At 46.3% G+C, this 24,641-nt stretch overlaps 2 protein-coding genes across 5 annotated transcripts in view; one reads left to right on the top strand and one right to left on the bottom strand.

Annotated features, from left to right (window-relative positions):
- The first annotated feature begins 6,178 nt into the window (after positions 1-6,178).
- LOC138608274 (cytohesin-4-like) lies at positions 6,179-13,421 on the top strand. 4 transcript variants are annotated; one of them, XM_069680812.1, is made up of 13 exons: positions 6,179-6,472; positions 7,062-7,111; positions 7,373-7,425; positions 9,102-9,168; positions 10,094-10,212; positions 10,299-10,379; positions 10,483-10,595; positions 10,873-11,021; positions 11,689-11,797; positions 11,880-11,956; positions 12,035-12,106; positions 12,195-12,343; positions 12,451-13,421. In XM_069680812.1, the coding sequence occupies exons 1-13, from the start codon at positions 6,433-6,435 to the stop codon at positions 12,533-12,535; spliced, it is 1,164 nt and encodes a 387-aa protein (XP_069536913.1). In that variant the 5' UTR covers positions 6,179-6,432; the 3' UTR covers positions 12,536-13,421. The 4 variants fall into 4 exon arrangements, with proteins under 4 accessions (XP_069536913.1, XP_069536912.1, XP_069536915.1 ...); XM_069680811.1 differs by having other exon boundaries at positions 6,181-6,472; positions 11,686-11,797; XM_069680814.1 differs by lacking the exons at positions 6,179-6,472; positions 7,062-7,111; positions 7,373-7,425 and adding an exon at positions 7,519-7,537 and having other exon boundaries at positions 11,686-11,797.
- A 2,131-nt stretch (positions 13,422-15,552) lies between these two features.
- fam83fa (family with sequence similarity 83 member Fa) overlaps positions 15,553-24,641 on the bottom strand; it is a 17,897-nt gene continuing 8,808 nt past the window's right edge. Inside the window, exons 2-5 of the mRNA XM_069680825.1 lie at positions 23,389-23,556; positions 22,558-22,679; positions 18,530-19,308; positions 15,553-15,981 (exon numbers count right to left, since the gene is read on the bottom strand). Coding sequence (XP_069536926.1) covers positions 15,932-15,981; positions 18,530-19,308; positions 22,558-22,679; positions 23,389-23,556 — 1,119 coding nt within the window. The 3' untranslated portion in view covers positions 15,553-15,931. The remainder of the gene's footprint in view (positions 15,982-18,529; positions 19,309-22,557; positions 22,680-23,388; positions 23,557-24,641) is intronic.

The raw sequence follows: 24,641 nt of genomic DNA, 5'->3' as shown, positions 1-24,641 counted from the left end.
TTTTCTTGTCTCTTTGTGGTCTCTTCTTCTCTCTTTGTGGTCTTTTCTTGTCTCTTTGTGGTCTTTTCTTGTCTCTTTGTGGTCTCTTGTCTCTTTGTGGTCTTTTCTTGTCTCTCCTTGTCTGTTTGTAGACTTTTCTTGTCTCTTTGTGGTCTCTTCTTCTCTCTTTGTGGTCTTTTCTTGTCTCTCCTTGTCTGTTTGTAGACTTTTCTTGTCTCTTTGTGGTCTCTTCTTCTCTCTTTGTGGTCTTTTCTTGTCTCTTTGTGGTCTCTTCTTGTCTCTTTGTGGTCTCTTGTCTCTTTGTGGTCTTTTCTTGTCTCTTTGTGGTCTCTTGTCTCTTTATGGTCTTTTCTTGTCTCTTTGTGGTCTCTTCTTGTCTGTTTGTAGTCTTTTCTTGTCTCTCCTTGTCTGTTTGTAGTCTTTTCTTGTCTCTTCTTGTCTGTTTGTGGTTTCTTCTTGTCTCTACTTGTCTGTTTGTAGTCTCTTGTCTCTTCTTGTCTGTTTGTAGTCTTTTCTTGTCTCTTTGTGGTGTCTTTTTGTCTGTTTGTAGTCTTTTCTTGTCTCTCCTTGTCTGTTTGTAGACTTTTCTTGTCTCTTTGTGGTCTCTTCTTCTCTCTTTGTGGTCTTTTCTTGTCTCTTTGTGGTCTTTTCTTGTCTCTTTGTGGTCTCTTATTGTCTCTTTGTGGTCTCTTGTCTCTTTGTGGTCTTTTCTTGTCTCTTTGTGGTCTCTTCTTGTCTCTTTGTGGTGTCTTCTTTTCTCTTTATGGTCTCTTCTTGTCTGTTTGTGGTCTCTTTGTGGTCTCTTGTCTCTTTGTGGTGTCTTCTTGTCTGTTTGTAGTCTTTTCTTGTCTCTTCTTGTCTCTTCTTGTCTGTTTGTGGTCTCTTGTCTCTTCTTGTCTGTTTGTAGTCTTTTCTTGTCTCTTCTTGTCTCTTTGTGGTCTCTTGTCTCTTCTTGTCTGTTTGTAGTCTTTTCTTGTCTCTTCGTGGTGTCTTTTTGTCTGTTTGTAGTCTTTTCTTGTCTCTTTGTGGTGTCTTTTTGTCTGTTTGTAGTCTTTTCTTGTCTCTCCTTGTCTGTTTGTAGACTTTTCTTGTCTCTTCTTGTCTCTTTGTGGTCTCTTCTTCTCTTTGTGGTGTCTTGTCTCTTTCTTGTCTCTTCTTGTCTGTTTGTAGTCTTTTCTTGTCTCTTTGTGGTGTCTTTTTGTCTGTTTGTAGTTTCTTCTTGTCTCTTTGTGGTGTCTTTTTGTCTGTTTGTAGTCTTTTCTTGTCTCTCCTTGTCTGTTTGTAGTCTCTTCTTGTCTCTTCTTGTCTCTTTGTGGTCTTTTCTTGTCTCTTTGTGGTGTCTTTTTGTCTGTTTGTAGTTTCTTCTTGTCTCTTTGTGGTGTCTTTTTGTCTGTTTGTAGTCTTTTCTTGTCTCTCCTTGTCTGTTTGTAGTCTCTTCTTGTCTCTTCTTGTCTCTTTGTGGTCTCTTCTTGTCTCTTTGTGGTCTCTTCTTGTCTCTTTGTGGTCTTTTCTTGTCTCTTTGTGGTGTCTTTTTGTCTGTTTGTAGTCTTTTCTTGTCTCTCCTTGTCTGTTTGTAGTCTCTTCTTGTCTCTTCTTGTCTCTTTGTGGTCTTTTCTTGTCTCTTTGTGGTGTCTTTTTGTCTGTTTGTAGTCTTTTCTTGTCTCTCCTTGTCTGTTTGTAGTCTCTTCTTGTCTCTTCTTGTCTCTTTGTGGTCTTTTCTTGTCTCTTTGTGGTGTCTTTTTGTCTGTTTGTAGTCTTTTCTTGTCTCTTCTTGTCTCTTTGTGGTCTTTTCTTGTCTCTTTGTTGTGTCTTCTTGTCTCTTTGTGGTCTCTTGTCTCTTTGTGGTGTCTTGTCTCTTCTTGTCTGTTTGTAGTCTCTTGTCTCTTCTTGTCTGTTTGTAGACTTTTCTTGTTTCTTCTTGTCTCTTTGTGGTCTTTTCTTGTCTCTTTGTGGTGTCTTCTTGTCTCTTTGTGGTCTCTTGTCTCTTTGTGGTGTCTTGTCTCTTCTTGTCTGTTTGTAGTCTCTTGTCTCTTCTTGTCTGTTTGTAGACTTTTCTTGTCTCTTTGTGGTCTCTTCTTGTCTCTTTGTGGTCTTTTCTTGTCTCTTTGTGGTCTCTTGTCTCTTTGTGGTCTCTTCTTGCCTGTTTGTGGTCTCTTTGTGGTCTCTTGTCTCTTTGTGGTGTCTTTTTGTCTGTTTGTAGTCTTTTCTTGTCTCTTTGTGGTCTCTTCTTGTCTCTTTGTGGTCTCTTCTTGTCTCTTTGTGGTGTCTTGTCTCTTTGTGGTCTCTTCTTGTCTGTTTGTGGTCTCTTTGTGGTCTCTCCTTGTCTGTTTGTAGTCTTTTCTTGTCTCTTCTTGTCTCTTTGTGGTCTCTTGTCTCTTCTTGTCTGTTTGTAGTCTTTTCTTGTCTCTTCTTGTCTCTTTGTGGTCTCTTGTCTCTTCTTGTATCTTTGTGGTCTCTTCTTGTCTCTTTGTGGTGTCACCACCAACCACTTCACGTTTCGAACAAGTTTTCCCCACTCAGCGACACACACGCTGAGAAACCAACTCTGGTTATTGGCAGCTCCATAGTCAGAAACGTGAAGTTAGCGAAGCCAGCGGCCATAGTGAAATGTATTCCTGGGGCCAGAGCGGGCGACATCGAGTCCAATTTAAAACTGCTGACAAAGGATAATCGTAAATTTGATAAGATTGTAATTCATGTCGCCGTTAATGACTCCCGGTTACGTCAATCGGAAGTCACTAAAATTAATGTTGAGTCGGTGTGTGCATTTGCAAAGACGATGTCGGACTCCGTAGTTTTCTCTGGACCCCTGCCCAATCTGACGAGTGATGACATGTATAGCCGCATGTCATCATTCAACCGCTGGCTGTCGAGGTGGTGCCCAGCAAACGATGTGGGCTTCATAGATAACTGGCAGACATTCTGGGGAAAGCCTGGTCTTATCGGAAGAGACGGCATTCATCCCACTTTGGATGGTGCAGCTCTTTTGTCTCGTAATATGGCTAAGTTTGTTAGTCGTAAAACCTGACAAACCAGAGCTGAGACCAGGAGGCAGAGCTGTAGTCCTACACACTCCTCTGAGCTTCCCTGTGAGCAGTTTCCCAGCCACAATGTTCATGTTATAGAGACTGTGTCTGCCCCCCAACCCAGGCCTTTTATTACAGTTAATTCAAACTCAAATAAAAAAGGAGTAAATCAAAAAAATTTAATAAAAATTAAAACAACAACCGAAGTTATGCCAAAAAATATGAGAATTAAATGTGGTGTGTTAAATATCAGATCCCTGTCATCTAAAGCTCTATTAGTGAACGATCTGATATCAGATGATCATATTGATTTACTCTCTTTAACTGAGACTTGGCTGTGTCAGGAAGAATATGTCAGCTTCAATGAATCCACTCCTCCCAGTCATCTTAATACTCATATTCCTCGAGACACTGGTCGAGGTGGTGGAGTGGCAGCTATCTTCAGTTCTAGTCTTCTAATCAACCCTCAACCCAAACTTAGTTTCAGCTCTTTTGAAAGCCTTGTTCTGAGTTTTTCACACCCAGCTTGGAAAACTTTACAGCCTGTTTTATTTGTGATAGTATACCGCCCTCCTGGCGCATACTCTGATTTTCTAACTGAATTCTCAGAGTTCTCCTTGTTCTCTCCTTGTAGTCTTTTCTTGTCTCTTTGTGGTCTCTTGTCTCTTTGTGGTCTCTTCTTGTCTCTTTGTGGTGTCTTCTTGTCTCTTTGTGGTGTCTTGTCTCTTCTTGTCTCTTTGTGGTCTCTTGTCTCTTCTTGTCTGTTTGTAGTCTCTTGTCTCTTCTTGTCTGTTTGTGGTCTCTTGTCTCTTCTTGTCTGTTTGTAGTCTCTTGTCTCTTCTTGTCTGTTTGTGGTCTCTTGTCTCTTCTTGTCTGTTTGTAGTCTTTTCTTGTCTCTTCTTGTCTCTTTGTAGTCTATTCTTGTCTCTTCTTGTCTCTTTGTGGTGTCTTGTCTCTTCTTGTCTGTTTGTAGTCTCTTGTCTCTTCTTGTCTGTTTGTGGTCTCTTGTCTCTTCTTGTCTGTTTGTAGTCTCTTGTCTCTTCTTGTCTCTTTGTGGTCTCTTGTCTCTTCTTGTCTGTTTGTAGTCTCTTGTCTCTTCTTGTCTGTTTGTGGTCTCTTGTCTCTTCTTGTCTGTTTGTAGTCTCTTGTCTCTTCTTGTCTGTTTGTGGTCTCTTGTCTCTTCTTGTCTGTTTGTAGTCTCTTGTCTCTTCTTGTCTGTTTGTGGTCTCTTGTCTCTTCTTGTCTGTTTGTAGTCTTTTCTTGTCTCTTCTTGTCTCTTTGTGGTCTCTTGTCTCTTCTTGTATCTTTGTGGTCTCTTCTTGTCTCTTTGTGGTCTCTTGTCTCTTCTTGTCTGTTTGTAGTCTTTTCTTGTCTCTTCTTGTCTCTTTGTGGTCTCTTCTTGTCTCTTTGTGGTCTCTTGTCTCTTCTTGTATCTTCGTGGTCTCTTCTTGTCTGTTTGTAGTCTTTTCTTGTCTCTTCTTGTCTGTTTGTAGTCTCTTGTCTCTTCTTGTCTCTTCTTGTCTCTTCTTGTCTCTTCTTGTCTGTTTGTGGTCTTTTCTTGTCTCTTCTTGTCTCTTTGTGGTCTCTTCTTGTCTGTTTGAGGTCTTTTCTTGTCTCTTCTTGTCTGTTTGTGGTCTTTTCTTGTCTCTTCTTGTCTCTTTGTGGTCTCTTGTCTCTTCTTGTCTCTTTGTGGTCTCTTGTCTCTTCTTGTCTCTTTGTGGTCTCTTCTTGTCTGTTTGTGGTGTCTTTTTGTCTGTTTGTAGTCTTTTCTTGTCTCTTCTTGTCTGTTTGTGGTCTTTTCTTGTCTCTTATTGTCTCTTTGTGGTCTCTTGTCTCTTTGTGGTCTCTTCTTGTCTGTTTGTGGTGTCTTTTTGTCTGTTTGTAGTCTCTTCTTGTCTCTTCTTGTTTGTTTGTAGTCTTTTCTTTTCTCTTCTTGTCTGTTTGTGGTCTTTTCTTGTCTCTTCTTGTCTGTTTGTGGTCTTTTCTTGTCTCTTCTTGTCTGTTTGTGGTCTTTTCTTGTCTCTTCTTGTCTGTTTGTAGTCTTTTCTTGTCTCTTCTTGTATCTTTGTGGTCTCTTGTCTGTTCTTGTCTCTTTGTGGTTGTCTGGTCCACGGTGTCTTCACTGTGTCCTGTAGGTCCTCCATTATTCACCGTCCTGTCAGGCCTGTGTTGGCTCAAACTCTCCTCCTCAGATGACGCTGTGGATCAGTGCCTTGTTAGGGACAGACAGACTCCTGATAGCAGCAGTTACAGCAGGATAACAGACAGAGCAGGCTGCAGCTGGTGGATTAGCTGGTGTAGTAACAACAGATGATTGACAGACGGGAGGCAGGACTAATGTGAACAGGCTGACAGCACACTGTCCTGATTCTGTGTGTCCTGATTCTGTCTCACAGTTCAACAGGAAGTGTCACATTTTATCTCTGTCAGAGCTCACACATCAACGAGTCCTGATGCTTCTCCTGACACCAGCACAGTGTCGACCTGCTGAGCCTGAATATATTTTTTAAGTATATATTTATATAGTTAAAGTTGTATAAACAGCACACCTGTCTGTCTGTGGGAACAAGACAAATGTTCATTCTTTCCTAAAGTCATGCTCTGTTTGTTCTTTAACGGGAGTGATTCATCTAAAGAGCTAAATATACATTCATGACACACAAACAGTTGAACTGTGTTTATCATGTTGATTTACATTCTGACAGTCAGTGACCTTCGATCAGTCTGATGCAGCTGATCATCATTAAACACATTCACATCCCACTCAGAGAGCTTTAAATACACTGTGACTCAGGTTTGACTTCATATCTGACTTATTAAACACACACACGCACACGCACCCACGCACGCACACACACACACACGCACGCACACGCACACACGCACACACACGCACACGCACGCACACGCACACGCACACACACGCACACACACGCACACACACACACACGCGCACACACACACACACGCACAAAATACATGATGTTTGTCACCTGATCCAGTCTGTGAGGTGTTCAGAGCTAGAGTTAGGTGTGTCCACCAGGTGGGGCCTCATGTTTACAGATGATCCTCTGTTGTGTTTGTTTTCTGTCTGTAGAGAAGTGACACGCAGCTGTGGTTACACTTAGTGTGTGCTCTCTGTTTCCTGCACATTATAAAGCAGTGTGAGTAGAATCACTACAGCCCTTCTGTTCTGTGCTGGTCTGTGTATAGAGCCGTGTAACGACGCTGTGTTGGGTAGATGAACTTCATGTCTGTCTCTTAGAGGAACCTTTGCACACACACAGTGATGGTGAACATTGTGTCGTCACGTCATGAGGTGCAGTCGGAGCTCGGAGCGTCTTCCTCTCCTCTTTGACTCTCAGTCTGCTTCCTGTTCAGCCGTCAAACGCTGCTCATCAGGAACATGGCCGTACGCAGGAAAGACAGCTTCCTGTGGGGGAAAGGTATGCTTCATTACTTATTAATATCAGTACTTTTATTCTTATGAAATCTGCTGCTCGGACGCAAACATCAGAGACGTGAGCAGCTGATTTAAGAGTTCTTAGTTTAATGCTTAGTGTGTTGAGTCTGCAGAGCTCACTGAAAGGCTCTGCTCCAGTTTCTCTGCTATAAACTCTGACTCAAGTTTCTTCTTCTACATTTGACTCTAATATGAATCTTAATATCATCAGCCCTGCTGGGTCTGTGAAGTGGCCTGTTTTTGCTCCATATAGATCAAAATTGATGGACTGAAATGATCTTTAAAAACAGACTGTTATTCTTGACTCATAAAGACCTGCGACAGTGTGTTCATGTGTTCCGCCAGTTTCCTCCTGTAACGACCTCCATAAACTCAAACTCACCTGCTTCATTAAGAGGAGCAGGAGCTATTTTCAGCCTCATGTTCATCCACCTCTCTAACAGCGGAGGATACAGAAGTGATGCATGCTGGGAGCAGGCGTGGGCGTCAAGAGCTTGTTAGAGAGTCAACATGTCTCCTGACTGTCTCTTCTAATATTAACATCTCCATCCTGTCCTGTTGTGTCCCCACAGCTCCACCTAACCCCCCCCCAGGAGAGAGCAGGGACAGGCGTGGCGTTCAGGTACTGTGCTGAACTTTTGCTCACACAGCCTCACATTAGACTCTCTCACTGTTGTCCTGCAGACTCACAGAGCTCTCCCTGAGCGCACACACACACACACACACACACACACACACACACACACACACACACACACACACATTATTACTTTTACTGTGGAAGTAAATGTGATCTGAGTCATGCAGCACTGAGTCTGCAGGTGTGTGTGTGATGTCATAAGTCTCCTGGTCCCAAGCTGAAGTCTCTGCATGTCTCTGTCAGAAGCTGCATCACGTCACGCAGGAGGTCCAGCCTGAGGAGCTGGAGGAGCAGAAGTGAGTATGAGCAGCTGAGTGGCTCAGATCTTCTTCCTGTATTGACTCTGCAGCAGCTTCACTCCCACACGAACACAGCGCTCAGGTGTGACTGTATCTGCCTCAGTCACAGGTCAGCACAGTTTCATTACACGTTTGTTGTGCAGTGAAAGCCTCTTCCTGAAAAGCCTCCTGCAGCTCTTACAGCCTGTTCCTCAGCTCAGTCAGAGGTCAAGTACACGGCAGGCAGCCGTTTAGCCGTCAGCTAACTCTTTCAACATGATCCCAGCACTTCATGTTAGCTCTCAGCACCTGTCTGCTGCTGATAGCATGCGCTGTATCTTTTATCTCACTGTTTCTATTAATCCTTTAACATCTTGTGTCTTTATTTCTAACAGACTCTCAACTAACAGTCTGTTAGCAGCAGTGTGTTTCATTTGATACCGTTTATCTTTCACTATTTAAAGTGTTTATCATTAACATTTCATTTCTTTAACTCCAGTAACTGACCATTACGCTAAGCTAAGCTAAGCTAAGCTACGCTAAGCTAACTGCTTCAACTGTTCAACTTACAGCTAACTATTCCAACATTATTGTAACTTAAGCTAACTAGCTCAACAGCTTCTCTGTTAGCTCACTGTTGGTTTAACTGCTGACGTCACCTTTGGCTTCCATTGTCAGTGTACATTACTCTGAGCTAGCGTCCTCTATCGAAGCTAACTATCTCAACTATCCGTTTATTAAACCTTTACTCAGTTAGCTTGAAGCTATTTTTATCTGTTAATCTATGTTTTGCCAATTACATGAGCTCACTGTTTCAACTGTTTCGGCTTTACTTTATGCTAACGATGTCTAATAGCTCTACTACTGTATCTGATACTTTGAGCTTCAACTGTTCATCAGTTTAGCTAACTGTGTCAGCTGTGTGTTACTTTTCTCACTTTGCTCACTGTAATCTGTAAGTCTGTGACGTTAGCTCACTGCTTCAACTGTTCCTCCACTAGCTAACATTAATTGACTGTTTATCCAGTAACTTTTACTTCACTGTTACTTTACATTTAGTGAACTATTCCAACAGTTATTCAGACACTTTCAAACATTTATTATTTCACCTGTCGTCACTTTCAGCTCTCTGTTTCTCTGCTCACTTGCTAGTACTGTCACACTGTGAACACCTGGTGTTCAGGTGTCACAGCGTATCAATGTATGGATTTATTCTATTAAATAATAATGTAAGTATGACCTGTGGTACACGGACATCTTGGTGTTCATTCAAAGATCTTTACCTTCGTGTTACTTCGACTTCCTGTTTTCATCTCTGCTCTCAGAAGGTAAAAAAGCATCTTAGTGACATGAGATACATGCTTTGTGCTCCTGAAGCACAGGTCACTACTTCAAACCACCAACACCACCACTTCATGACACTTTAAGGGTCTGCAGTGTTTATAGTGGAAACTGAAGGGAGATACCCCCGAGTCTATTTCAGTAAGTTTCTGACTCACAGAGAAATATGGAGTCATTGTTCTTAAATCAAAGCCTGTGATACGACAGAAGAGACTTAGAATACAGACACAAAGTTAATATCTGTTAAAACAAACACTAAAACATCGAAACACTCTTACTCACACTTATTTCTCAGGACATGTTCATTCATATATATTTAATATTATGTTTTCCTTCTGTGTGTTTGTCTGCAGTAAAACGGTCGTGAGGAGCAGGAGGTTTTTACGAGGGAAGAAGAAGTTCAACATGGACCCAAAAAAGGTGTGTGTGTGTGTGTGTGTGTGTGTGTGTGTGTGTGTTTCAATAAGCAGGAGGATTTAATGGTTTTAGAGTCCGTTTCATTTCTGCCTTTAAAGCTTTCAGATGTTTTATTCTTCAGGTTTCAGTTTCAGCTGACACACAGTGTTTCATGTGGTCTCCTGTGTCTCTGAGCGAGAGGACTCGCAGCTTTCACACACACAGACAGACAGACCGACCCTGTGTGTGTGTGTGTGTGTGTGTGTGTGTGTGTGTGGTGTGCAGAGGTGCAAACCTTGCAGACGTAGATATGTGAATAGCAAGAAAAGCCACTTCCTGTTCCCTGAAGTGGGGCACAGCTCCACCGCAGCTCGCCTCCTCTTCCTCTCTGAGCTTCGAGACTCAGGGAGGAGCTCTGCAGCCGGAGGACGCTCTGCAGACGGAGGGCGCTCTGCAGCCGGAGGACGCTCTGCAGACGGAGGATGCTCTGCAGACGGAGGACGCTCTGCAGACGGAGGCGTGTTGACACTGACTGTAGCCTGTCCCATTAAGCATAAAGCCGTGTGGTAGGAGGTTTTTTGACCAGTGGAAAGCGGCTTCAGGGTCACAAACATTAAATATTCATGAAATCTCTGCTGCTCGCATCATTACTGACAGCAGGGACTCAGAGGAGAGGACACTTTATACATGTGACCTGGTTATCAATCCAGAGAGTTTAAACCAGTTTGTTTTCAGACAGACTTCTCCAGCGGTTCATTTCATATGCATGAGCACAGAGCACCAGTGTGAAATATCAAGCTGGAAATGAGCACAATTCAACCTTTAACTACCCGACCGACCCTCTAACACAAGTCTAATGAGCAGCCTGAACACCTGTCCTCAAGCACATTAAACAGCAGTTTGTGCATGAACATGAACAGCTTCATGAACTCTGTGCTTCTGGTTTCAGGGTGTCAGTTACCTGGTGGAGCACGAGCTGCTGGAGTGGAGAGCAGAGTCTGTGGCTGAGTTCCTTTATAAAGAGGACGGACTGAACAAAACCGCCATCGGGAACTTCCTGGGAGAAAGGTACACACACATAGAGCTATACCTATAGCTTCTAAATGTTGGTGTACATGTTCACCTTGATCTCTAACACGTGGACCCTCTCACAGGGAGGAGCTGCACCTGCACACCCTGAAGGCGTTTGTGGCTCTTCACGAGTTCTCAGACTTGAACCTGGTGCAGGCGCTCAGGTATGTCCTGAATCACCTGAGAGGAAACGTTACAGCTGATTCTGTCTTTACTGTCCTCCTGTTTACCAGTATGTGTGTGTTTTTCCTCTCTGTCGTCTTGCAGGCAGTTTCTGTGGAGCTTCCGCCTGCCGGGAGAAGCTCAGAAGATCGACAGGATGATGGAGGCGTTTGCTGCTCGTTACTGCGACTGTAACCCCGGGGTCTTCAAATCCACCGGTACCACTGATTCAGCCCGTCAGACAGACTCATGAAAACAGTTCATCATGTTTCATTCACACACACGCACACGCGCGCACACACACACACACACACACACACACACACACACACACACACACACACACACGCACACACACACGCACACACACAGTCTGAGTGTTTCTCTGCAGCGCTCACGCAGAGCTGCTGTTTTAATGACTGTAATTTATCCAGCTGCAGCAGTGATAACCATGCTGACTGTGTGTGTGTGTGTGTGTGTGTGTGTGTGAGACAGACACATGCTACATCCTGTCGTTCTCCATCATCATGCTCAACACGAGTCTCCACAACCCGAACGTGAGAGAGAAGCCGAGCCTGCAGAGATTCGTCTCCATGAACAGAGCCATCAACAGCGGAGAGGACCTGCCGGCCGAGCTGCTCACGGTCTGAACACAGCACTGACACTCTGTATCTATATATCCATACACTTATACATGTATATGTATGTGTGTGTATATGTGTATATATATATACATATATTTACTGTATATATCTTAAAACTACTGTCAGAGAAACACGGGAGGAGGAGCTTCACTTTTAACAAAGAAGTGAACCTGAGCTCAGAGGCTTCACTCTGAGCTAAATGCTAACGTTAGCATGCTTCAAGCTGTTCATAGATTCCCATCTGACCTGATTAATGTCAGGCCAATCACAAACCTTTATCTGATGGCATCTTTGTAAACAACCAAGATGGCTGCCGCTGATGTCAACGTTCACATCTTTCTTTAACAGTGGACACTGATTTGATGCAGGAAGCGATTGAGCTGTTTGATCAGAAGCTGTCAGACAAACAGTTTAGATTCTCCACACTTCAGCTTGGCTCTGAAACTACATCTTATTCACTTTATACATTATAAACATTATCTGAAGAGAGACCTGAGGTCGTCACCTTCCTGTCGTTCACCTCCAGTTTCATCTTCTTCAGTTTTCACTCTGAGAGCAGATGTTGTCACGTGTTCTTGGCTCACTTGAATCCTTCTTCCTCATCTTGACACGTTCATTTACAGATACATCAGAGTTAGTTCTCTTCTTGTTGAATGTTTGACAGAAGCTGTACGCAAGCATCCGCAGCGAGCCGTTTAAAATCCCAGAGGACGATGGGAACGACCTCACGCTGACCTTCTTTAACCCGGACAGAGAGGGCTGGCTGCTGAAGAACGGTGAGAGGAGGGACATGAGAGCCTCAGACTGTCAGAGGTCAGAGGTCACAGCTCAAATAAACATGTTGACTCTCTGTTGAAGGAGGACGAGTGAAAACCTGGAAGAGGAGGTGGTTCATCCTGACCGACAGCTGCCTCTACTACTTTGAGTTCACCACAGTCAGTATCTGTGAGCCTGCAGCTCCTCACATACATGTACATGTGTAACATCCAGTCATTACCTGTGTCCCCCTGCAGGACAAAGACCCCATCGGGATCATCCCTCTGGAGAACCTGAGTGTCAGGAAGCTGCAGGACGCCAGCAAACCAGTACCGTCATTTCACCCTTTAACAGTTTAACAGTGTATGAAGGCGGGGCGAGCCTCCACTCACTCTCTCTCTGCTGTCTCTCCAACAGTTCTGTCTGGAGTTATTCAACCCCAGAGGACTGAAGATCAAAGCCTGTAAGACGGAGAACAGGGGCCGCGTGGTCCAGGGCAAACATCAGTCCTACAAGCTGAGTGCAGCCAGCGAGGAGGAGCGGGGCGACTGGATGGACGCCATCAGGTGACACCTGTAACACCTTATAGACTCTATTATTTAACTGCTATAACTGACTCCTGCACATGCTCCTGACGAGCTGCTGTTAAGCTTCCCCTCATCTTGTCTCTCAGGTCCAGTATGGCCAGAGACCCGTTCTATGACCTGGTGTCTGTGAGGAAGAGGAAGCTCATGAGCAGCTCGCCCTCAAAGGACTGAAACAACCTGCGGGCCATTGAATCAGACACCTCACACAGTTTAAAGGACACGTCTGCACTGTCTGCACCGTCTGCACCGCCTGCACCGCCTGCACCGCAGCTCTTTAAAAACATAAACATCACGTTTACAGAGTCAGACATACGATCACAGAGACTCTTTCTCTCACGTTCACACGAACACCTGTTACAGTGTAACTAGTTTTATCTTTCAGTGTATTTTTACAAACTGCACGCTCTCCTGCTCCCCTCAGGGACCGATGATCTGACACACACCTGCTGCAGGGGGCGGGGCCAGAGGGGACCAGGTGGCCCCCATAGTATCAGAGAGTGTGTTTGGTTTTTTTTGTATGAAGTGATTGTTAACATTTCTTGCTGAGAGGTGGACACTCCAATGGCTGCAACGAGACACAACAGACAGGACGAGACACGACGAGCACAACGAGACACGACGAGACACGACGAGCACAACGAGACACGACGAGACACGACGAGCACAACGAGACACGATGAGACACGACGAGACACGATGAGACACGACGAGACACGATGAGACAAAAAGAGACACGATGAGACAAAAAGAGACACGATGAGACACGATGAGACACGATGAGCACAATGAGACACGAGGAGCACAACGAGCACAATGAGACACGAGGAGCACAACGAGCACAACGAGCACGAGACACGACGAGACAAAAAGAGACAAAAAGAGACAAAAAGAGACACGATGAGACACGACGAGCACAACGAGACACGAGGAGCACAACGAGCACAATGAGACACGAGGAGCACAACGAGCACAACGAGACACGACGAGACACGACGAGACAAAAAGAGACAAAAAGAGACACCATGAGACACGACGAGCACAACGAGACACGATGAGACACGAAGAGACACGATGAGACAAAAAGAGACACGATGAGACACGACGAGCACAATGAGACACGAGGAGCACAACGAGCACAATGAGCACAATGAGACACGAGGAGCACAACGAGCACAATGAGACACGAGGAGCACAACGAGACACGAGGAGCACAACGAGCACAATGAGACACGAGGAGCACAACGAGCACAATGAGACACGAGGAGCACAACGAGACACGAGGAGCACAACAAGACACAACGAGACACGAGGAGCACAACGAGACACAACGAGACACGACGAGACAACGAGACACAACGAGACACAACGAGACACGACGAGACACAACGAGACACGAGGAACACAATGAGACACAACGAGACACGACGAGACAACGAGACACAACGAGACACAACGAGACACGATGAGCACAACAAGTCTCTTTGTGTCGGGGGGTCGACTAACAGCAGCTGTATAGAGCTGTGTAATATCAGAGCATTAGGAACTACATGCAATAACAATAAGTGTAAATATGTAAATAAAATGTGGCTGTAGGATCATCAGGAGTGTAGCAGTCTTTAAAGAGCAGTGACAGGAGGAAGTTCATAAAGCTAAAAGATCAACTTTTAAACTAACTTATAAATAAAATGTTTTTATGACTGTGTTTTAACAACTTTGTGTTGACTGTACAATAAACCTGTTTATTATAAAGGTGTGTGTCCATCAGAGGGCGCTGTGACATCACTGCAGGTCAGTTAACACAGTGAGCATTGCTGTACGTCCTGATGTGGCCTACATGTAGTCTGCAGTATGCAAACAAAAGCGAAATGTGCAGTACGCCAAAAACAGCCGGATGTCGTACTGATTCAGAGAAAGTCTCCAGTCTGCATCGGACCAGTTTGTCTCGCCTACTGTATCCCATAATGCAAAGCGCTGGAACATCACAGCGGCAGTTGAAATGAGGACAGCAGCAGCATTCCAGCAGAAGGCATGTGAAAAGCTCCTCCATACTTCAGTAGGTAGATACAGGTGAGGCAGACTGGTCCGATGCATACTGGAGACTTTCTCTGAATCAGAACAAAATGTTTTTGTCATACTGCACTTTTAGCTTTTGTTTGCATACTACAGACTACATGTAGGCCACATCAGGACCTGTGCGAGTGTAGTATGGCATTTCAAACACAGCAGATGTGAAGAAGTGTTTTTAGAGGGTCTGTGGAGCGTGATGCATTTCCTGTGCACTTCCTGTCATGTGATGCTCTCACAGAGAATGCTGTCTTCAAACATGGAGGCTGTGATCATGTGACTCACCTGTGAAAGATAAACTTCTTGTTGAAGCAGGAAGAGACTCTGGTTTCACTTCCTGTTTGACACTTTCAGTGTTTTCTCTGAGTTTATGAAACATGTCAAAAGAATCTTCTCCTCCTGTTGGAACACAGCGAGCACACTGATGAATACATGATTCAATAAGACGATGTTCGTCAGGCCGAGCGTCAACACACTGGTGTTCTTCAGTCTGAATGTCATGAACAGTTAAATAAACAGCCTGCTGACTTCAGCTCCTGTGAACACACCTGACAGAGAAAGGTAAATGTAGTTTAGGATCCAGGAGGTTTGAAGCGTCATTAACAGTTCTGTCAACATGTTAACAAACACAGGTGAGTGACAGTGACAGGCAGCTGCAGGTAGAAGAAGAACATTACATGTGAAACACCTCAGGACTGAGAGCACCGCGGGGCAGGTGGAGGACACAGGTGAGAGTGGGCGGGGCAGGTCAGGTGACTGCAGGGGAGGAGGGCTGGTGAGGATGTGGGGGTACGGTGGGACAGGTAGGCTAAGTGTGTAGAGGATAATGACGCTAAATACCATGAACAGGTGACAGAGCAATCCAGTATTAAAGGGAGGTTATAAAACACGGAGAGATTCACACCTGAGACTGTTTGTACTGCTGATGTGTAACAGAGTGTAAAAAGGACACCTGCAGTTCACTGAACGGCCACAGGTGTCACTAAACACCATTTTGTGTATAGTTAGCTCTTTCAGCGTTAACAGTATTTTAAATGGTGTCTGACAGTCACTGATCCACAGAAACAGAATATTTCCTTTACAGACAACGCTGAACAAATACACACAGTCACATGTTTCATGTCTTTTATTACACGTCTCTCATCACTCACAGCCTGACACACTCACCGCGTCACTGAGGGTCTCCTGTAAGGTGACGCTCAGGGACAACAGCACACGTCATGTCTCCATAGCAACCACATTAACATACAGCCCTGATGTAATCCACCCATGTTAACTGGGTCAACACCTGTGCTGCTCTGCTGTGTTCAGGTTCAAGTAAACAAGTGGGAAATATGAAAACAGTCCTTAAAACATCCTCCAGGTAAACTGCAGCGAGGACGAACCAGCAGCACTCTGACTGCCTGGAAAGTAGGTAGGTGATCATGTGACTCAGCATGGTTCCCCTTCACATCCTCCGGTGCTCTTTGGACCTTTAATGGCCGACAGTACGCTCGTTTAATCTCATGACTGGATGCAGTTTTTCTTCTGATGCCTCCTCCGGCTCCTGGACCCTGTTACGAATAAAATGTTTCAAAATATGTCAGTAAAGAGACAATCAGACCTAATAACTAGCAATTACTATCAATAACTATCGATAACTACCAACAACTAGCAATTACTATCGATAACTACCAACAACTAGCAATTACTATCAATAACTATCGATAACTATAAATAAATATCGATAACTATCATTAACTATTGATAACTATAAATAAATATTGATAACTATCATTAACTATCAATAACTATCGATAACTATAGTAACGATAAGTTTTGATGTGTGAGGAAACTGTTCTCTGATTGGTCAGAAATTCAGTGTGAGTGAACTCCCTGAAGTAAACAAAGAGAGCGCACTCCTCAATCACACCCATCGCCAAGTTTTTTTTACGTTTAATCAACATTGTTCCACGATCGATCAGTTCCACAGATCGATCAGTTCCACAGACCCCTCGTCTGTCCTCTACTCATCTCGCTGCGTGTCTGTCTCTGCAAGTGACCCATTAACAACCCACAATGCACCGTGTTTTTGGTTTGCTTCCAGAATTTGGTCCTACTTTAAGTCTGTTTATGTTCTCACCTGATTCGAAGCGGACTGTGGTTCATTTGGAAACGGACCGAGACCCGTCTTTTCTAGCGGAAAATGATCCGGTTGTTTGGTCCGCACCAGAGTTCAATTCTGGCATTCACACCAACCGAAACGAACCGCACCGAGGGGACAAGCGCTCCAGGGTTCAGTTCAATCGGACTAAACAAGACTGGTGCGAACCCGCCCTAATATTCTCTGTTAGCTCTGTGTTTGTTCTCCACCCCCCCTGAGGGAACATCAGTCGGCTAATTGCTGCTCTGTGGTCTCTGCCCGTGTCTGTGGTCTCTGCCCGTGTCTGTGGTCTCTGCCCGTGTCTGTGGTCTCTACCCGTGTCTGTGGTCTCTGCCTGTGTCTGTGGTCTCTGCCTGTATCTGTGGTCTCTGCCTGTGTCTGTGGTCTCTGTGGTCTCTACCTGTGTCTGTGGTCTCTGTGGTCTCTACCTGTCTCTGTGGTCTCTGCCTGTGTCTGTGGTCTCTGCCTGTGTCTGTGGTCTCTACCTGTGTCTGTGGTCTCTGTGGTCTCTACCTGTCTCTGTGGTCTCTGCCTGTGTCTGTGGTCTCTGTCTGTGTCTGTGGTCTCTGTGGTCTCTACCTGTGTCTGTGGTCTCTGCCTGTGTCTGTGGTCTCTACCTGTGTCTGTGGTCTCTACCTGTGTCTGTGGTCTCTGTGGTCTCTGCCTGTGTCTGTGGTCTCTGCCTGTGTCTGTGGTCTCTACCTGTGTCTGTGGTCTCTGCCTGTGTCTGTAGTCTCTGCCTGTGTCTGTGGTCTCTGCCTGTGTCTGTGGTCTCTACCTGTGTCTGTGGTCTCTACCTGTGTCTGTGGTCTCTGTGGTCTCTACCTGTGTCTGTGGTCTCTACCTGTGTCTGTGGTCTCTACCTGTGTCTGTGGTCTCTGTGGTCTCTACCTGTCTCTGTGGTCTCTGCCTGTGTCTGTGGTCTCTACCTGTGTCTGTGGTCTCTACCTGTGTCTGTGGTCTCTGTGGTCTCTACCTGTGTCTGTGGTCTCTGTGGTCTCTACCTGTCTCTGTGGTCTCTGCCTGTGTCTGTGGTCTCTACCTGTGTCTGTGGTCTCTGTGGTCTCTGCCTGTGTCTGTGGTCTCTACTTGTGTCTGTGGTCTCTACTTGTGTCTGTGGTCTCTACTTGTGTCTGTGGTCTCTGCCTGTGTCTGTGGTCTCTACCTGTGTCTGTGGTCTCTACCTGTGTCTGTGGTCTCTGTGGTCTCTGCCTGTGGTCTCTGTGGTCTCTGCCTGTGTCTGTGGTCTCTGCCTGTGTCTGTAGTCTCTACCTGTGTCTGTGGTCTCTACCTGTGTCTGTGGTCTCTGCCTCTGTCTGTGGTCTCTGCCTCTGTCTGTGGTCTCTACCTGTGTCTGTGGTCTCTGTGGTCTCTACCTGTGTCTGTGGTCTCTGTGGTCTCTACCTGTCTGTGTGGTCTCTACCTGTGTCTGTGGTCTCTGTGGTCTCTGCCTGTGTCTGTGGTCTCTACTTGTGTCTGTGGTCTCTACTTGTGTCTGTGGTCTCTACTTGTGTCTGTGGTCTCTGCCTGTGTCTGTGGTCTCTACCTGTGTCTGTGGTCTCTACCTGTGTCTGTGGTCTCTGTGGTCTCTGCCTGTGGTCTCTGTGGTCTCTGCCTGTGTCTGTGGTCTCTGCCTGTATCTGTAGTCTCTACCTGTGTCTGTGGTCTCTACCTGTGTCTGTGGTCTCTGCCTCTGTCTGTGGTCTCTGCCTCTGTCTGTGGTCTCTACCTGTGTCTGTGGTCTCTGTGGTCTCTACCTGTGTCTGTGGTCTCTGTGGTCTCTACCTGTCTGTGTGGTCTCTGCCTGTGTCTGTGGTCTCTACCTGTGTCTGTGGTCTCTGTGGTCTCTGCCTGTGTCTGTGGTCTCTGCCTGTGTCTGTGGTCTCTGTGGTCTCTACCTGTGTCTGTGGTCTCTACCTGTGTCTGTGGTCTAATAACAGAGTAAATCAGAGCCGTACCGTCCTCGTCTCCTGTGGTGATGGTCTGCAGAGACACACTCCTCTGAATCACCTTCGACGGCTTCCTGCCTTTGGCTTTTGGTGGACCTGGTTTCTCGATGATCTCGAACGAGTCCTCCAGCACGTTTCCTGTGACCTCATTAGTCTCTGGCACTTTGGAGGCGGGGGCGGGGTTCGGAGGAGTGACCACGCCCTCCAGTATAGTGTCTGTGCCATGATTGGATCCTCTGCCTTTCAAGAAGGTCCTGAAGGAGCTACGTTGTTTCTTCGATCCGGCCACCTTGTTCTTCTTCAGGCCTTCCTTCCCATCATCCTCGTCCTCTGAGGGTGAAGCTGGACTCGGGGACACTCGGTCCAACGTGTCTCTGCTGGTCCTGCCGTTCAGCAGGCCGTTCCTCTGGTTCATCCCGCTGAGCAGTGAGTCACTCGTGGTCGACAGGTTCTGCAGGGAACCCGTCAGGCCCATGTTGTTCCCAAACACTAACGAGTACTTTGGATTGTGGTATTTATGTGCCGGCACCTTCAGGTCGAGCTGTCTGGACTCTCCCACAGACACCTGAAAGCGGGAGGTGGAGACGGGCAGAGGCCGGGCAGGCTCCACCTTGGGTGTCCTGACGGGGGCGGGGATGGGTGGCTTGGTGACGTTGAACTCCCTGTAGAGGTCGACCGGTTCAGAGATGGCGTACAGCTCCCTGAAGTCACAATCAAACGTGTCCACGATCTGTCCGGACATCACGGTGATCATGTTCCTGTCCATCCGAGAGGACGTCCAGGTGAAGCTGCAGAAGAGGAGACGCAGGTAAACAAACACTGCGGACTAAAAGTACACCAATGTTTAATCAAGTTGGATCAGAGGACTGATACCACAGTCAACCTGTATCTGTGTGCTAAATATGGAGCTTCCACCAGACAGTTAGCTTAGCTTAGCCTAAAGACAGGAAACAGGGACACAGCTAAGAAACAAAATACTCCACCAGCAGCTTCAAAGCGCAACAATAAAACCTGCTAAGTGTCACCTGTACACAGACTGAAGAGGTTTGAACAGGTTCCAGCAGAAAAGCAGGAAGTTTTTGCTTTCAGACGAGAAATAATAAAAAACTAAGATGAATTGTTTGAGTTTTAAAATAGAGAAAAGAAGATAAGAACACCTGAACGCTCGGTTACCTTTGGACAGAAGCCGGCTAGCTGTTTCCCCTTTGTTTGGCCCTCATGCTTAGCTATATGCTAATGCTATGCTAAGCTATATTCACGATTCAGACCCATGAGTGGCTCAGCTAACAGCGCTCATTGACGTTGTTGAACCGGGTGACTCAGACTGAGGTAGAAACAGGTGTCAGGTGTCTGTTCTGTAAACAGCAGCTGAGCTCTTTAACATGTTGAATCCAAAACATTTTAATCAGCTTATTTTTGAGTTTACCTGGTTTACCTGTTTGTCATGAGACTACATGTCAGTATAATACAGAACACAGAGAGTGTTTTACTGATCAGTTTATGAGTGTTGTTCATATTAAGATCAGCTGGTCAGAGTTTACTGTCTGCTATCCGTCCATCATCTACACCCATCAAACACCATCAGCTGCTCTATGAGTGTAAAGCTCTCTGACAGCAGGTGATCAGAGCAGACCTGCCTCCTCACAGGGTTTGATCTCTGTTCCTCTGTAGGATCCTTCACTTCATCTGTGTGAGAGCGTGGGACCTTTAAATCGTCATGTATAAAAAATAAAAAGACTGTGCTGGAAGAATAAACTGATCCACATCAAACCAACACTAAGTCATCCTGCAGTGACCCAGCAGCTGTGTCAGTGTCTGTGGTCGACAGCGGCGAGCACACTGGACTCTGCTGAGCGTCAGCGAAGTGTAGGACGAGTTATTATTTACCTGAACCTCGTTAGTGTTTTCATTTGGCTTTCAGGCGACGCCCAGAGAGCCTCCTTACAAACACAACACACTCGTGTTCAGAGACAGAGAGCTGCAGACAGACTTCATTCATTCATCCCGCAGGTGTAACAGCTTCATAAAGTCTCTGACAGTCACCAGTGAGCAGGTAAACAGCTGCTAGTGTTGATGTCAGGGTGAGCACAGGTGAGCAGGGGTCCGTTTCAGAAAGCGGGTTTAGTGAAACCCCGAGTTTGTTCACCCTGAAATGAGGGCAACCTCGGGTTTGCCGTTTCAGAAAGAGAGGTAACTTTAACTCTGAGTTGGTTACTATGGTAACTGTGTCTGTGAACCTCACCTGGTCGCGAGCAGGTTTTCTTCAGGACACTCAGAGTTTCACTCTGTCTCCTCCCTCTAGAATATAAAACCCTCATTCGACTTCCTCGTTCATTCGTGAAGCCGTGTTACTTTATGTTTCTAAAAACATGCTCGTATTCGCTGAACGTCCGCGTGAGGATTTCGAGCTCCACTGGTGTGACGTAGGAGGACCTCTTTTTGTGTACCGTTGCCATGGTGACTCGTGGTGTCGGGGCTCCATTAATGCTGGCTTTTTATAGTCAGCGTGCACGCACTTAGCTCCGGCTGAACCTACTCAGGGTCAACTGAACTAACTCTGATCAGCTGTCCTGAAACCAAAAAGCGACTTATCACTCAGAGTAAGTCAAACCTCCTTCCTGAAACGGACCCCAGGTCATCAGCGATCAGACAGGTGAAAGTACGACGTTCCTTCAGTTAATGAAGTGACTGCTGACAGAGCCATTGTTTCTATGACGACAGGTGTGATTCAGTGACTCTAAACTGTTTGATGACTGTTACACTTTGTCTGATGTTAAACGTTTAATATGATCTAAGCTGTGTTCTCATGTTTGTCTCTGTGCAGACCGTATTCAACATGAACGTACACAACACATACACAACGTGACTTTATTTACTGGTAGGAGACGCTCAGGTGTGACAGGCACACAGGTACATGATGTTGGACAGCAGCTGATGTAATGAAGGATTTTAACTTGAACATAAAGAGCCTGAAGCTGCTTCTGAGGTACAAACACCAGCTGCAGTGATACACCTGCTGCTTAAAGAGACGGTACATCCATCAGTGTTTCCCAGAGAGTGACAGACTGCTGTTGGGGGGCGGGGGGCAATGTTGAGCCACAGATAGGTGATGTTGGGTCAAGTGAGAGTCGGGCTCATGTTTCATCACAACGTTTCATTCAAACCAATGACTGTATATACAGATGGACGACGCGTCTCCATCCCATCTGGTGACGTCATTTGGAGCCAGAGTCTGTGCAGTAGAGATCGGTGGGTGGAGCCGCCGTAGCAACTCCCGCTAACCCAAACACACACTTAACTTAAACAGCAAGGATCCAGCACGGCGGCGTGTTTAACAGCAGAACAGCTTCTCTGTGTTGGTCTGAGGTTAAAGTTCACAGGTATGGAAACTTCAGTGACTGTAGTGATTGTTTGAGTTACGTCTCCTCTCGCAGATCGTCCTCCGCTCTGCTCACCCGGAACTGATCGGCTGCAGGAGCCGGATTGGTCAACAGAGCTGTCAATCATCATTTTGACAGCATCAAATAACTAATTAAAAGTAAACATGTCAGAAAAATGAACACTGTGAATCAGCATGATAAGAACTAACTATAATGACAGAAACCATGTTTGAGAAAAATGTATTTGACGTGTGTTTTGATTTTATAGTTTGACTCATGTCCCATCTGTTAACATGGAGGAGGCGGGCTTTATGAGCTATACTGCAGCCAGTCAGCAGGGGGCGATAGAGAGGGTTTGGCTTCACTTTAGGGAGCTGTCATGTCGGCCATCTTTTTATACAGTCTGTGATTCAAACCAGTAAAGAGTCAATCTGTGAGTGTGGGGGAGCAGTTACTGTTGTTTACCTGCTCAGGTAGAGCACGAGTGTGTTTCATCTTCTATGATGTACAGAGATTTATTTTACATTCATTCAGTCCGACTCTTTATGACGATCTTTAAAAAGCTCTTTAATTTATTCCCTACACACCTGTGTTTTTGTGCACACTGGCAGAATGTGAGCTGAAGGCGTTGCTGTGTGTTCACAGAGGTGAGCTCACCTGTAGGAGCCGAACATGACCTTCTCCCCGTCCACCAGCATGTACCTGGAGCACAGCGAGCCGGGCAGCCTTCCAAACGACAGAGCCAGCCCTGCACCTCTCAGCGTCCGCACACGCAGGTTCTGCAGAGACATTCACACCTGAGCATCACACAGGTGAGCCTGACTCACCTCTGCTGTTATAACATGCAAGAGGATCAAACTGTCACACCTGCAGCATTAAATCAACCTGCTGGAGAAACGCACACCTTCAGACTCCTGTGTTTATTTAAAGACAGAGAGGAGGAGGTGATTCTGTTAGTGCTCCTTTCACAGCCAGGTCACCTGATACTTCAGAGAACAGGTGAGGCTGCGCTGCAGACAGGTATCAGGTCTCTGAGCAGACAGACAGCTGACTCTTTCTCAGCTCTAAGCCTTTAACACAGGTAACATGTAACACACCTGTCTGTCTCTGCTCCAGAAGAACAAACTGCATGTGCCTCTGATGTCTTTAAAGCAGAGGGAGGAGTCAGCACTGAGACACATCCAGTTCTCCCCCTGCAGTGTTGCAGTGAGCACAGAGATGACAGACAGCTGCAGGATATCTGGAGGCACATCGAGTTCATCTCTTCATCATTGGAGATGTTTGTGGTGTGAACCACTGGAACGAAGCTATGTGATTAACAGCTCATAATCCTGTTTTAACAGGACACAGATTACACAGCTCACAGCTCTTAGGCTGCAGGACATGAAACATGACTATTAATCCTGATAATTGTCTGTCTGTTGCATCAGAGACGCTCCTCCTGTCTCACTCTCTCCTGTGTGTTCATGTGTGTGTATCTCTCCTCACCCTCAGGTGCACGGCATTGATCTGCAGCCGAGCGCACATATCCAGGAAGTAGGGCAGCCCTCGGGCCTCCAGCAGAGCGTAGACGGCCACGCCACGGCGGGACGACGCATCTAGCAGGTCCTGGAGGATCTGCAAGTCTGTCAGCAGGTCCATGACTACAGCCACCACCTGAGGACAGAGAGGTGGAGGAGCTTAAACACAGACGAGCAGGAGGCAGCAGGGCTGGGATTTCTACTCAGGAGCAAACCTAAGATACTTCCCTTGTGTTGTTACATCTCATGTGCACATCTCACAGAGAAATCTTGAAACATTCCTCGAAGAACCAGAATAACTGGATTACTGGATATCACAGATGCATCTAAACCTGGTTATATCCATGCAAGTGCATACACCTGTGATTCACACAGAGGCCCTCTTTAACCCTGTGAGAGACCTGAGACACAAAGCAAGAAGGGCGTTCTACAAAATCAGAAGAAATATAACATCCGACATCCTGATAAAATCTACAAATGTTCCTGTTTGTATCAGAACCAGTGATTCTGTATGGCAGTGAAACCTGGGGACCGAAATTAAATCAGGACAAAACAATCATTGAATGTTTCCACACAGTTCTGTAAGAACCTCCTGCATGTGCAGAGAAACACGCCAAACAACTCGGCCAACAGCCCGTCCAACACCTGAAAACCAGTGACCGCCAGCCCGACCATCACAAAGCGCTGCGCTGCCGAGAGCTGAGGCCAGAGAAAAGTCCCCTCAGCCAGCTGGTCCAAAGGGTCCGTCCAGACCCCACGACCCGGGCCTGGACGACATCAGGACCACAACACCTGCCTCAGGACCACAACACCCCCCCCCAACACCACCACAACACCTGCCTCAGGACCACAACACCCCCCCCCAACACCACCACAACACCTGCATCAGGACCACAACACCCCCCAACACAACCACAACACCTGCATCAGGACCACAACACCCCCCCAACACAACCACAACACCTGCCTCAGGACCACAACACCCCCCAACACAACCACAACACCTGCCTCAGGACCACAACACCCCCCAACACAACCACAACACCTGCATCAGGACCACAACACCCCCCCAACACAACCACAACACCGGCCTCAGGACCACAACACCCCCCAACACAACCACAACACCTGCATCAGGACCACAACACCCCCCCAACACAACCACAACACCTGCCTCAGGACCACAACACCCCCCAATACAACCACAACACCTGCCTCAGG

Source organism: Semicossyphus pulcher, unplaced genomic scaffold, assembly GCF_022749685.1.
Source record: "Semicossyphus pulcher isolate SPU_LCO1_2020_fin unplaced genomic scaffold, fSemPul1.0.p SCAF_48, whole genome shotgun sequence".
NCBI lineage: Eukaryota > Metazoa > Chordata > Actinopteri > Labriformes > Labridae > Semicossyphus > Semicossyphus pulcher.
This window is presented reverse-complemented; position numbering and strand designations above follow the sequence as displayed.

Excerpts from the sequence above, each read along its gene's own strand:
- LOC138608274 (XM_069680811.1), top strand. The coding sequence starts at position 6,433 with ATGGCCGTACGCAGGAAAGACAGCTTCCTGTGGGGGAAAG. Across the intron at positions 7,426-9,101 it reads GAGGAGCTGGAGGAGCAGAA|TAAAACGGTCGTGAGGAGCA; the intron begins GTGAGTATGAGC and ends GTTTGTCTGCAG. Across the intron at positions 12,344-12,450 it reads GACTGGATGGACGCCATCAG|GTCCAGTATGGCCAGAGACC; the intron begins GTGACACCTGTA and ends CTTGTCTCTCAG.